At 35.0% G+C, this 12,215-nt stretch overlaps 1 protein-coding gene across 1 annotated transcript in view; it reads left to right on the top strand.

Moving 5' to 3' along the window:
* The window catches only part of AP4E1 (adaptor related protein complex 4 subunit epsilon 1), a 139,519-nt gene that overhangs the window by 24,661 nt on the left and 102,643 nt on the right, over positions 1-12,215 (top strand). The window contains exons 11-15 of the mRNA XM_064485605.1: positions 1,835-1,974; positions 3,018-3,130; positions 3,242-3,360; positions 6,750-7,052; positions 9,003-9,117. Coding sequence (XP_064341675.1) covers positions 1,835-1,974; positions 3,018-3,130; positions 3,242-3,360; positions 6,750-7,052; positions 9,003-9,117 — 790 coding nt within the window. The remainder of the gene's footprint in view (positions 1-1,834; positions 1,975-3,017; positions 3,131-3,241; positions 3,361-6,749; positions 7,053-9,002; positions 9,118-12,215) is intronic.

Below are 12,215 nucleotides of genomic sequence, written 5' to 3'. Positions count from 1 at the left end.
AAACAGTTGTAATTTTTAAAAGATAAGATGAGTTTTGAATTTTAAAAGGTACTAGTTTTAAAACAAAGTACGTATTTATAAATATATATATCTACATGTATATGCATGTATATATATATGTTTTACATTCATATTTATTGTCTTCTGAAAACTGTTACCTGCCTTGACTGAATCCAGGAAGTTTACAAATGTACTAATTGTTATGTGTAGACATTGTGGAAAATGACAAGGTACCATGGGACAGTAACAAATAATTACATGGCTCTTCCACTTTGAACAGATATAGAGCATGCATTTTCTTTGTGTGGTTAACTACTAAATTGAACAGTGTTGACTTAGGTACAGTTTTCTTATTGCTATATTTAATTACTGGGCTCTCATTTTAAAATGAGAGTCAAAGGGAAATTAGACAACTTTTAAATTTATCAAGTCTGACCTGTTTGGTGCATTACCTGCAGTGAGAAGAGTAGTTTGAATTCTTTGGAGAAGGTGCTATCAGAGGTACCCCAAGAAGGCACTTCAGTACCGTCTCCTCAATGCCACTCTCACTAACCTCTATCAGCAATTATATGGCAAGAACTTTGGTCCTTGGGTATTGGAGTGACCTGTTGTTTGGGGCTGTGAGTCCCCTTTACCTTATTTTATTACCTTTCTTTTTCTTCAAGGAAAAAAAAGGCAAGAAGGAGCTAACAGAAAAGACCTCTAGCCATGCAAATCCTTATAGCCCATTTAGTCCTGGGAATGTTAAATTTCATGGTCTTAGAGTAGGAAGTAAATTTAGTATAGATTATCTAAAAATACAGAACATACAGTTTAGAGTCTACAGGAAGCATGTCTGAAGCATCTTCAAAAGTTGAAAACTACTGATGGAGGGACCTGTGTATTTATAGATTTTAAATGGTGTTAAGGATTAACTGGAACAGTTTTAAAAAAAATTCAAAATCTGTTATCCTTTGTACTTGAAGTCCTGGGTGTTAGGATTGAAAAATTAGAAAGAACCCTAAAAATATTTTGAATGCATTTGACAAGTATGATATGTAGAAATTTTCTTGCAGTTTGTACTGTTGATCCTGAAATGCCAGTAAATGATACTTTCTCATTATTGTCCTTGTCTCATACTGATTTCTGGGAACTATGATATTTTTAGAACTTTAATGTAGGGCCTTAGAAAGCCAGCCAAATGGGGGCTTATTCTGGTACTGGTCTTTCTTTGTCTTGCTTGAGGCACCAAGAGATATATTCCTCAGCCCTGAGAAAGTAGCTATAAAACTTCTTTGAAATCTGAGATTCTGAATATAGGCCCTGCTGGGCTTTGAAACACTTGAGCTTTGTCCATACATTAAAGACCATTTGCCCTTAGCAGACAAACCCATGCAAGTGCTGTTTTTTGTCATTTGGGTAGTGTGGAAAAAGCAGTTTGCAAGGCAGGATTTTTATATATATGTGTGAGTGTGTGTATGTATATGCACATGTACAGCACACAGGGATAAGTAATGTAGATTTAAGAAGCTGTTATGTTTTTAGAAAACATAAACCTTTTAATTTTTTAGTCTTCACATGGCCTTTAATGTAGAGATGTCAAATCATAATTACATCAATAGAATGCTTTTAGACTTTGGAATTAATCATAATTGGGACTTTTTTTTGGACAATAGTTTTACCTTTCTTAACTTCTATTCCGGTTGAAATGTGCATTTCTTGAGCGCCTATTAACTGACAGTTGAGTTACAAAAAAGTAAAAGAATGAACCGTTATAAGCCTATATATTACTGTATTTATTGGTGTTGTCATGCATAGTGTCATAATACTGTTTTTATTTCTGTTTCTTGAATAGACTCTGGAACTTCTTTACAGAATTACTAATGCACAGAATATAACAGTGATTGTCCAGAAGATGCTTGAATATTTACATCAAAGCAAAGAAGAATATATTATTGTCAATTTGGTTGGCAAAATAGCTGAGCTGGCTGAGAAATATCCTTTGTTTGGACCACAAGTCATTCAATACCTTTAGTTACATAATGATTTTATAGACATGGTTACTAGCAGGTTGAGTTCAGAGACACAGCAATAACTTCCATTCCTGATATTGAGGCCTTTCTTGTTGTCAAAAAAAGAAAATTGAATTTGTGTAGACTTCTTAGGGGATGACTTTTTTCCTGGTTCTTTTCATTCCATTGGTATTATCAGCAGGAAGATACCAGAATCTCTGTGTGATCCGTCTTTCAGTCCCTTCTTGTCTTTGACTTTACTTCCTACTCAGTTTCTTTTCTGAGTAAAAGTTCATACTGTTTTGGGGAGATAAGTGGGGCACAGAGGATCAGGATGCTAACATTTATCCTTTATTGTTTAAACTGGAAATTGTCACAATAAAGTAGTTGGGAACTCTATTCACATGTGACTTTCCTTGAGTCAGAGGAACTTTACAGATCACAAGGATATTCCATTCTTTTTAAGATGTCTGCTGTTTAAATCTGAGATTGAATGAATGAATAATGTTGATCAAATTATCTTGGAAATTGCCTAAGTATAGTTTTGTCCTGCCAGTGCTATAGTTCTGGCCAGCAGAGTGATAGAACTTTAGAACTTAAGAGGACCAAATTAGAAAAGAGAATAAACAACTTGTTCAGATAGATGTGCCACAACGTTTAGCCTCCCTGAAGTATATATCATTTTCCTTTATGTATTTGTCCATAGTTAGCTGAAACATTTCTTTAAATTATTTCACTTTTGTTTATTGGATACCTATTACGTGCAAGATAGTATGCTAAATAAAGCAACATGAACTTGGTTTATTAGGGTTATTAAATGAACTTTTACTGAGCACCTATTTTACATTAAGCTGGAGTCCAAAACAGTTTATTGATAGAGGTTAAAGGTATAAATGCTGAACTAGGATAAATTGAAGTGTTTTTTGTTTGTTTGTTTTGAGGGTTTTTTTTTTAAAGGTTGTTACAGAAAGGATAATTTTAGTAAGTGGCATTTGGAAGTGTACTTGTTCTTAACACTGTGGACACATATGCTCCTGATAATGCGTGGTTTATTCAGACAATGAATGCTGTGTTTTCAGTGGGAGGAGATGTAATGCATCCTGATATTCCCAATAACTTTCTCAGACTGTTAGCAGAAGGTTAGTAAACTATTGTGTTCTGCAATGTAAAGATTTTAAAATTAAGTGCTTTTATTACAGAGTCCTTAGAGAATTTAGAGGAAATTAAAATATGTCTCAATTTCTTTGTAGGTTTTGATGATGAAACAGAAAATCAACAATTAAGGCTTTATGCAGTTCAGTCTTATCTCACTTTACTAGATGTGGAAAATGTGTTCTATCCACAGAGGTTTCTTCAAGTTATGAGCTGGGTGAGCAGAGTACATTAAATTGTAAATGTTTATAACATTATTTTTTATAAAACCAAATGCTAACAGCATTATTTCTTCAGAAATCATTCAGTTCTACTCAGCTAACTCTTTCAGCTGTCAGTTTTCTTCCCCAGTGGCCACCTTCTGTCACTTAACTATTTAATTGTCTATTCATTCTCACTGCCATCTCACTTGGCTGGTCTTTTATATATGGGTACTTATTTGCATGTCTGTCTGTTTCTGCAATACATCTGTTGTGTTTTCTATGTGAATCTATATTTGAATATGTGAATACTCATGTATCTGTGTTATGTTAGTTTTCTATGTTGCATAGTAATGTTACCACAAAATTAGTGCTTAAAACAACATACTTGTGTTATCTCACAGTTTCTGTGGGTGAGGAGTCCAGGCATGGCTTAGCTGGGTTCTCTGCTTAGGGTCTTTCAGGGTTGTAATTAAGGTGTCACTTGGGGCTGCTCTTTCATCTGAAGCTTGACTAGTAAAGAATCTGCTTCCAAACTTACATGTGGTTGTTGGCAAAATCAGTTTGCTTTTTCTGATATTCTTGCCAGCATTTATTACTTGTAGAGGTTTTTTATAATAGTCATTCTCACAGGTATGAGGTGATAATCTCATTGCTGTTTTGATTTGCATTTCTCTAATAATTACCGATGTTCAGCATCTTTTCATGTCCTTGTTGGCCTTCTGTATATCTTCTTTGGAAAAATGTCTGTTTAGGTCTTCTGCCTATTTTTTGATTGGGTTATTTGTTTTTTTGATATTGAGTTGTATGAGTTATTTGTAAATTTTGGACCCCTTGGTGGTCACATCATTTACAAATATTTTTTCCTATTCCATAGGTTGTCTTTTCATTTTGTTGATGACTTCCTTTGCTGTACAAAAGCTTTTAAGTTTGATTATGTCCCATTTGCTTATTTTTGCTTTTACTTCTTTTGCCTTAGGAGACAGATCCAAAAAAAATACTGCTATGATTTATGTCGAAGTGTTCTGCCTTTATTTTCTTCTAGGAATTTTATGGTTTCAGGTCTTACATTTAGGTTTTTAATCCATTTTGAGTTCATTTTTATATATAGTGTGAGGAAATATTCTAATCTCATTGTTTTATATTTAGCTGTCTAGTTTTCCAACACCACTTACTGAAGAGACTAGCTTTTCTCCATTGTGTATTCTTGTCTCCTTTGTTGTAGATTAATGGACCATAAGTGCATGGGTTAATTCCTACATTTTGATCTTGTACCCTGCAATCTTGCTGAACTCACTTATTAATCTAGAAATTTTTTTGTAGGTTTCTTGAGACCATGTTAAAAAATTTTTGCATCTCTGTTCATGAAGTGTATTGGTCTGTAGTTTTCAAATTTTTTCCTACTCTATCTGTTTGGTTTTGGTATCAGGATAATACTGGCTTCATAAAATGAGTTGAGAGTGGTCTTTCCGCTTCTATTTTCTGGAAAGATTGTGTAGAATGATGTTGTTTCATTTTTTTAAGTGTTTCGAAAATTTCCTGTTATTTTTCCTGTTGCAGATTTCTAGATGGTTTCCATTGTCAATAGAGAAAATACTCTATAATTTCAGTTCTTTAAGTTTGTTGAGGTTTATTTTATGGCCTAAGATATAGTCTGTCTTGTTACATGTTCTGTGAGTGCCTGAAAAGAATGGGTATTCTGCTTATTGTTGAGATATGTGTTCTATAAATGTCGATTAAATTCTTTTGGTGATGGTATTGAAACAGCGTGTAGAGATCCGTAACTGTGTGGCCACCACTGATACTGAAGGGGTGGCCTCATTATCTGAGCCACCTTACTTTCTATTAGGCTTCCCCTTACATCACCCCAGCAGAGAGGGGGAGGGCTACCTCTTTATACTTAGGTGGAGGTGAAGTACAGGCTTCCTATGTGGTCTTCACAGACACTGCAGAGGAGTGGGCCTTTTTTACAGCCTGATGAGGATGAAAGTCCTGGCTTCCACTCGCTCTCTCTGTAATCACCCATGTTGGGAAGTTGGAGTGCCTCTAACAGCCTGGAGGGGTGAAAGTCTTGGCTCTCCTCTCCATTTCACTTTTGCTGCTGTGGGAGGGACTAGTTTTTTCTGTGGGGTGCTTGACTGGGGTAGAAAGATTTTTGTCTAAAAGTTTCTGTCTTCGTGGCTCTTTGGCTGGAGGGCAGACTTTTCTTGGGACTTTTTTGTCTGTGCCTATTGGTGTTTCTAGATGCTGGCTCTCCAGCATCTAGAGTATATAAGGCAACAGTTAAGCTAGGGTATATGAGGCAACAGATAAGGGTATATGAGGCAACAGATAAGCCACTGTATTGTTCCTTAGGTACCATGGTCCTTTGTGATCTGCCTTCTTTTCTCTACCTTTCAAAGTCTTTTTATGTGTGTTGTATGTATAATATCAAGTGTTTTTCAGTATACTTAGCAGGAAGATTAGGGGGGAAATGCATCTACTCTATCTTTTCAAAAGCTTAAGTCCATTGATTTTTGAACTGAGTTTTAGGTTACCTGCTCTTCTAAAGCTATCTCCCATCTTTTATTAAACCACTCAAAAAATTACCTAATTATTTGAGGACTGAACTTATGTAGTCCTATTTTCCTATTTCTTTTTTTTCCCTCTTCTTGTTACTAACTATAGATCTCCTCTTGCCTATCACCTTACCTCCCTGTTTTTTTCTTGCTGGTCCAAATATTACACTAAAGATATGAAAATGCTTTATAAATACCATTTAGGAAAGATCTCATACTCCATAAATTAAAACTGTTAAGTTTATTAATGATTCTTAGACCAATGGGGTTATGTATCACTTGAGTAAGTTAGATGTAGGAAAGAATACATAACAGATCAGTGTTCCTCAGAGTTTCTTCTGTGGATCATCTGCATCAGAATCAGCTGATGCTTGTTCAGAATGTATATTTGTAGATCCCCACCACAGACATACTAAATCAGATTATCTGGGGGCAGAGCCTAGAAATCTATTTTTATGAAACACCTCAGGTTGCTCTTACGCATATTAGCATGTGAGAACCGCTTGCTTAAATGCTTATTGGAAAATAATAACAGAATGTGAAAGTGCTTGTAAAAACCAACATCTAAACCTGGAAGTTCAAAAGAAAGCTAACTTGTAAAGGTATGCTGCTTCAATATATTGTTAACGATAAAGATGTGGAAAACCTTTTTGTGTTTAGTTCCAATTCTTGGTGTAATTTTGGTCCTAAAATGTACAATTGTATCTTAAATAATTTCTTCACCATGAGAATATGTTTAATCTAGATTATATTTACTCCAGCAGTAGGTTTTGTGTAGATTTCTGAATATGGATGCTGTATAACTTGATATTTGTGTATATATACATATCTCTTTGTTTTACTCGTAGGTGTTAGGGGAGTATGCCTACCTCTTAGGTAAGGAAACACCAGAGGAAGTTATAACCAAGCTCTACAGGTTACTTATGAGTGACTCCATTTCTTCAGAAACAAAAGCCTGGTTAATTGCTGCTGTGACCAAATTGACACCGCAAGCACACTCTTCTAATATAGTTGAGAGATTAATCCAGGAATTTACCACATCTTTGGATACTTGTTTGAGACAGCATGCGTTTGAATTAAAACATCTAAATGAGAATGTGGAATTTATGAAGAGCTTGCTTCCAGTTGATAAGAGTTGTGAAGATATGGTGGTGAGACATTTGTGTTCCATCTTTTTAAAAATTCCATTATCTTTAAACAGAAAAATTCTTGCATTTGTGTTGTATCTGGAATATATCAGAATGTAGTTTTGTAGCACTTAAGATGAATGTTGGAGTTTTTCTCACATTAGTATGAGAGAGAATTTGAGAGCTCCATTCAGTAGTGATTCTAAATAGTCAGGATAACTAATTTTTTCTGGAGAAATGCAGTGAAGGGATTTATATTCTCTGACAGTCTCTTTTAGTATATAGTAATTTGAGAATTTTTAATTTTTATTCCCTTTGAACTTCTTGAATATGCCATTTTATTATTACTCTTTTTTGTTTGAGACTGTAGGGGAAAAAAAACAGTTCTCCATTTTATTTTGTCCATCTACTATCAAAATCTTTACCGCTTTGGAACCTGATCGCCCACCTTCCCTTCTCCCACCTACTTTCAGCCACTGCCCCTTTTAACCCAAAGTGCTCAGTTACTGCTCACCTCTGAATTTGTACCAGTCTCTCCTTCATGTTGGTATAAATCTGACAACTTATAAAAGAAAGTCAGATTTGTTCAAATTTTTATGTTCGATGTAATACAGTTAAGAAAGAAGAGAGGATGTCCACTAATTCTGACTGAAATGTTCATGGCTTGTATTAATTTTGAACCTTTGTTCATTAATTTTTTTCATTAGCTCCTGAAGGCTAGAGGCCTTGCTTTGACATTTGGTAGGTATTCCAGAGACTATATGAATAAATGTACTATACATAGTATTAAACTAGGAAGTAACTATACTTTCCTTTCTTCCAATAGAAGATAATGATGACATAGCTTTAGCTCTTAAGAATCTTATGGAAATGAAACCTTTCCGAATTCAGAGTGTAATATGCCAGTTAAATGTTTGAGAATTATCTGCTGTTCTCAATGATCTGAGCTGCTTGCATACCCTTGGCTAAACCAAGAAAAGCAAATCTGTGGTTTGTCAAGTCATCACTGCTATATCCTCTTGTGAATCTCATTTTTCTTTTTCTCCTCACTTTTTCTTTTCTCTTTTCCCCCTTACTCTTTCTTCATCTCTTATTTCTTTTTATTAATCATTCTCTTGTACCTTTTTTATTCATGTATTTGTTGAAATTAAGTAATTTTTCACAGATTTATGAAAAATGTTTTTAGGTAGAAGGGAATAGGATAGTTAAAGGTACTGTAGGAAGCTGAATAATGGACCTCCCCAAGATTCACACCTTAATCCCTGGAACCTGAGCATATGTTACTTTATATGGTAAAGGGAACTTTGTAGATGTGATTAAGTTAAGGGTTTATAATGGGGAGATTATCCTGGATTATCTGGGTGGGCATGATACAATCACGAGGGTCCTTATGAAAGTGAGGCAAGGGGTCAGAGAGGAGAAGGCAAAGTAACAATAGTAGCAGTGACTGAAGTGGTGTGGACACAAGCTGAGGAATGCTGGCAACCTCTAGGAGCTGGAAGAGATAAGGATCTTATTCTCCTCTGGAGCCTCTGGAAGGAGCTAGCATTTGCCAACACTTTGTTTTTAGCCCCTAGCAGGAGGAAACTAATACAGATACTATAGCTCATAGTGTATGTGTCTTCTCTAGTAGATTACAAATCTCATGAAGGCAGGACCTGTATCTTCCTTTGTCTCAATCATAGTACCTAACATGATGCCTTAACATGCTGGATGCTCAAAAAGGTATTCTGCAATGCAGTGAGGTTAATAATAAGTGCGAATGACTTATACTGTTAGATTCTTAGCTGAGTGATTTGATTATAGATGTTTCAGAAAGCTAGAGAGTTTAGTAGCACTTCTAGAATTGAAGTTTTGTTTTTCACTTAAAAATTGTTTTTAGGAAATACGGGCTGAAATTACTTATGTGAATGTACAGCCTACTGTTTAGGGTAAGTTTTTTTAATTCCTAATGTTTGCTTTACATTAATATAGGTGGATTCTTCGTTATCTTTTCTGGATGGTTTTGTGGCTGAAGAACTAAGTCAGGGGGCAGCACCTTATAAACCTCACCACCAACGGCAAGAGGAAAAGCTTTCTCAGGAAAAAGGTAATTTTTCATGGGTTTGTAATGAGCTATATTGTAGTGACTGTGCCACACACCCAGTGGTCCATCAAGAAATGAGGACTGCAGCCTAAATTCCAAATACCAGAGACTGAAATCTTCAGCCTTGCCTAAGAAAACACCTCAATCTTTGAACAGTTTGTGTTGTATAGGGCATTCTCTGTACTAATTTGTTGTGGTGATAAAGCAATTACCAAAACAGCTTATATTTGTATTTATTTTCTAGTCCATACCTGTCTGCCCCATATTTTTTCTTTTCAAAATCCATTCCTTTAAAGAAAAAAAAAATCTGTTGAAGAAGTGTGTGTTAATTTTTAAAAACTTGAATAAAAAATATATAAATGAAAAAAATCATTTTTTATGCACTTGCTATTATAGTCATGTAAGTAAATAACTGAGGATATTTACTTATATTATCTCTCTTTAAATCTGCTTGTTACTTGTTTACCCTGATCTTTTTTGGGGTACACAGGAAAAAAAAAGTTAGCCTGGAGAGGTATTCCCAAAGTCATAGATTCCATGTACATAGGTGCCTAAGATACGGCAGCCATCCCAGAGTTTTAAAAGGACTTTAGGGTAGAATTATCATGTTGGTCACTATGTTAGACAGATACTAATGCGAGCATATCTACAGAAAAGTTTGAGGAACAAACTGGTTACTGTTGACTAGAGAGTTTCATTTTCATTCTGAGCAATCTTGTATAGCTTAAGCGTGTTAGAATGCTTCCTCCAACAGAATACCTGATCAGTGAGTTTAGGAACAGCTAAGATAGGAAAGAATATCTTTACAGTTAAGAAGTGTAGCCTGTCAGGGAAAGACTTCTGTCATGATTTTAGTAAAGAGGAAATCATTGAGATATTTGGATGGTGAATGGGCATATATATGTGAATAAGGGGAGACCATTAGATATTGAATATTATCTATATAGGAATTCAGAATGTTAATACTGAAAAGTTCAGTGTTGAAAGGTCTTTTTTTTCCTATTTATTATTTAATGATTTTGTTGAGTACTTATTATTTTCCAGGCTCTGTCGTAGGCATTTGAGTACAACTAAATGGTTGATCCTAAAATGAAACCAAAAAGTATAAACAATAACTATAGGCTTGATTTTATCTTTTTTGCAGAAGTATTTGCTCTTTTAAGGTTTTTGACGTATTATTTAGCACAGTGATACCTAGTGGCCTAGAAAATTCAGTTTTCTTTCAAAAAGTAATCAGTTTCCTACTTGTTGAACTCCTCACATATTGATAGACTATGAGGAGGGGGTGGGGAGTAAAGTTTGAATTACAATTGCTGAACCTCTGCCTATAGTGCGTATAGAAGCCTTGATATCTAGGGTATGGAGTAAAAATCTGGAGTTCCAGAAGGGGAGACATGGTCCAGTTGCCTAATTTTCTTATTTTCAAATATCTGGGGGCCATCAGTTGCCATTGTTACTGCAATTCAAGGGAAGGGTAGGGACGGGGAGGTAGGACAAGGAGCCTGATTCCTGGCACTGCCTGTCTTCTCCCTTAAAATAAGTTAAGTGGCTGATGCAAATATAATAACCCTGAAACTCCTCAGTCTAATCCATTCCTTTGCCAAGTACATTTTCTTCCCATGGAATCATTATAAGTGGGGTTAAACTGTCAAATTAATCTCTTCCTCTCTCCTCCCAAATCTTTTTTTCAAAAGTTCTCTAAAGTAAAATTGAAATTTTATGAGTTTAGACTTATATCATGGAAATAGAAATCAGTTGCAAGACAGGGCATAGTGAGTATTTAATAAATACTTGAGGAATAAGTTATAAAGTTATGTGTCTCATATTTGGATGGCCATAAGACAGAAAATAAAGAGTAGGGGAAAATAGGTATTTTCTGCCTAAAAAGTTATTAATTCTGGAATCCTTTAAGTATCAGCTGGTTCTGATACTAATATTATTTGAAGTTTTTATAAATCATTTGCAGAGAATAGTAGTTAAATGTCACTTTGTGAATGATACAGTACTTTGCTCTCTTAGGTAGAAAAATACCAAGTCCATAAGAATAAACTTAAGGAAAATATTGTAATATAGTAAGAATTGGCAAAAATAGGTGGGATAGTAGGGAACAAAATTTTATTACCAGTTCCTACCCAAGAAAAGCATTTTGGAACCAGTGTGGATTATTCTATTAAAACATTATTTGAATATATTGTAGCCCCAGTGTTACCAAAAACCAGAGATAGTGAGGGGAAATGGCAGTATAATCTTTTGTCTGTGGAACAATGGCTTTTAGAAAACCACATGAAGTAGAGATTGTTAGAGTCTCAAAAAATAAAATAATAACAGCTGGGGATGGTCAGAGAAGTATAGCCAAGTGATCAAAGTATAAAAGAATTGCAATACAAGGTAAGATAAAAAAGGAGTGTGCATATAATCAAGGCCTCTAAAGTTGTGAAGGTTACAAACGGGTTTTGAATTACTCACTTATGCCCAGGATAGTTTATATTTTTCTCTTTCACTTGGATTACCTTCAATAACTCGCAAATCCCAAAGGACTCTCTCTGCCTCTAGCTCATGCTTTCTCTTCTGGATAAATTGTCCTTTGCTCTCATTCTTCATCTGGTTAACTTCTGCATATCCATTAAGTTGCAATTCAGCTACCTTCTTCCTTCTCCTGATTCTATCTGCATACCATTATTCTCTCCTTGCTTCCTAGTTGCACATGAGGTCTTGTACATCTAGTTAACTTCCCCAATTTTTGACCCTCCTTCACCTCTGTAAAGATCTTGGGAAATTTTCACTGAAACATGAAAATAATGTGGTTTGAATTTCATTCTCAATATTGAGCCTTTCCAGACCTTTATTAGATGACAATCTTTAATTGCTTTGTCTCAGGATCAGAATTTTGACTATTTTCTAGATACTGTCCCCTTCCATGTCTGGTCTTCTTTTCCTCTGTTCTCAAACTCTCGATCTCAAATTTTGAATTCTTTCTGCTCTTTACTTAAACTTTTCGTATTTACTTACTCTTTGGCTTAAACTCTTGAAACATTTCTTGAGCTCTTCACTGTTACTGGAAGTGTTAATGCAGAGGCTGGATGACTGACTGTCACATATGC

The sequence above is a fragment of the Camelus dromedarius genome, chromosome 5, assembly GCF_036321535.1.
Source record: "Camelus dromedarius isolate mCamDro1 chromosome 5, mCamDro1.pat, whole genome shotgun sequence".
Taxonomy (NCBI): Eukaryota; Metazoa; Chordata; class Mammalia; order Artiodactyla; family Camelidae; genus Camelus; species Camelus dromedarius.
This window is presented reverse-complemented; position numbering and strand designations above follow the sequence as displayed.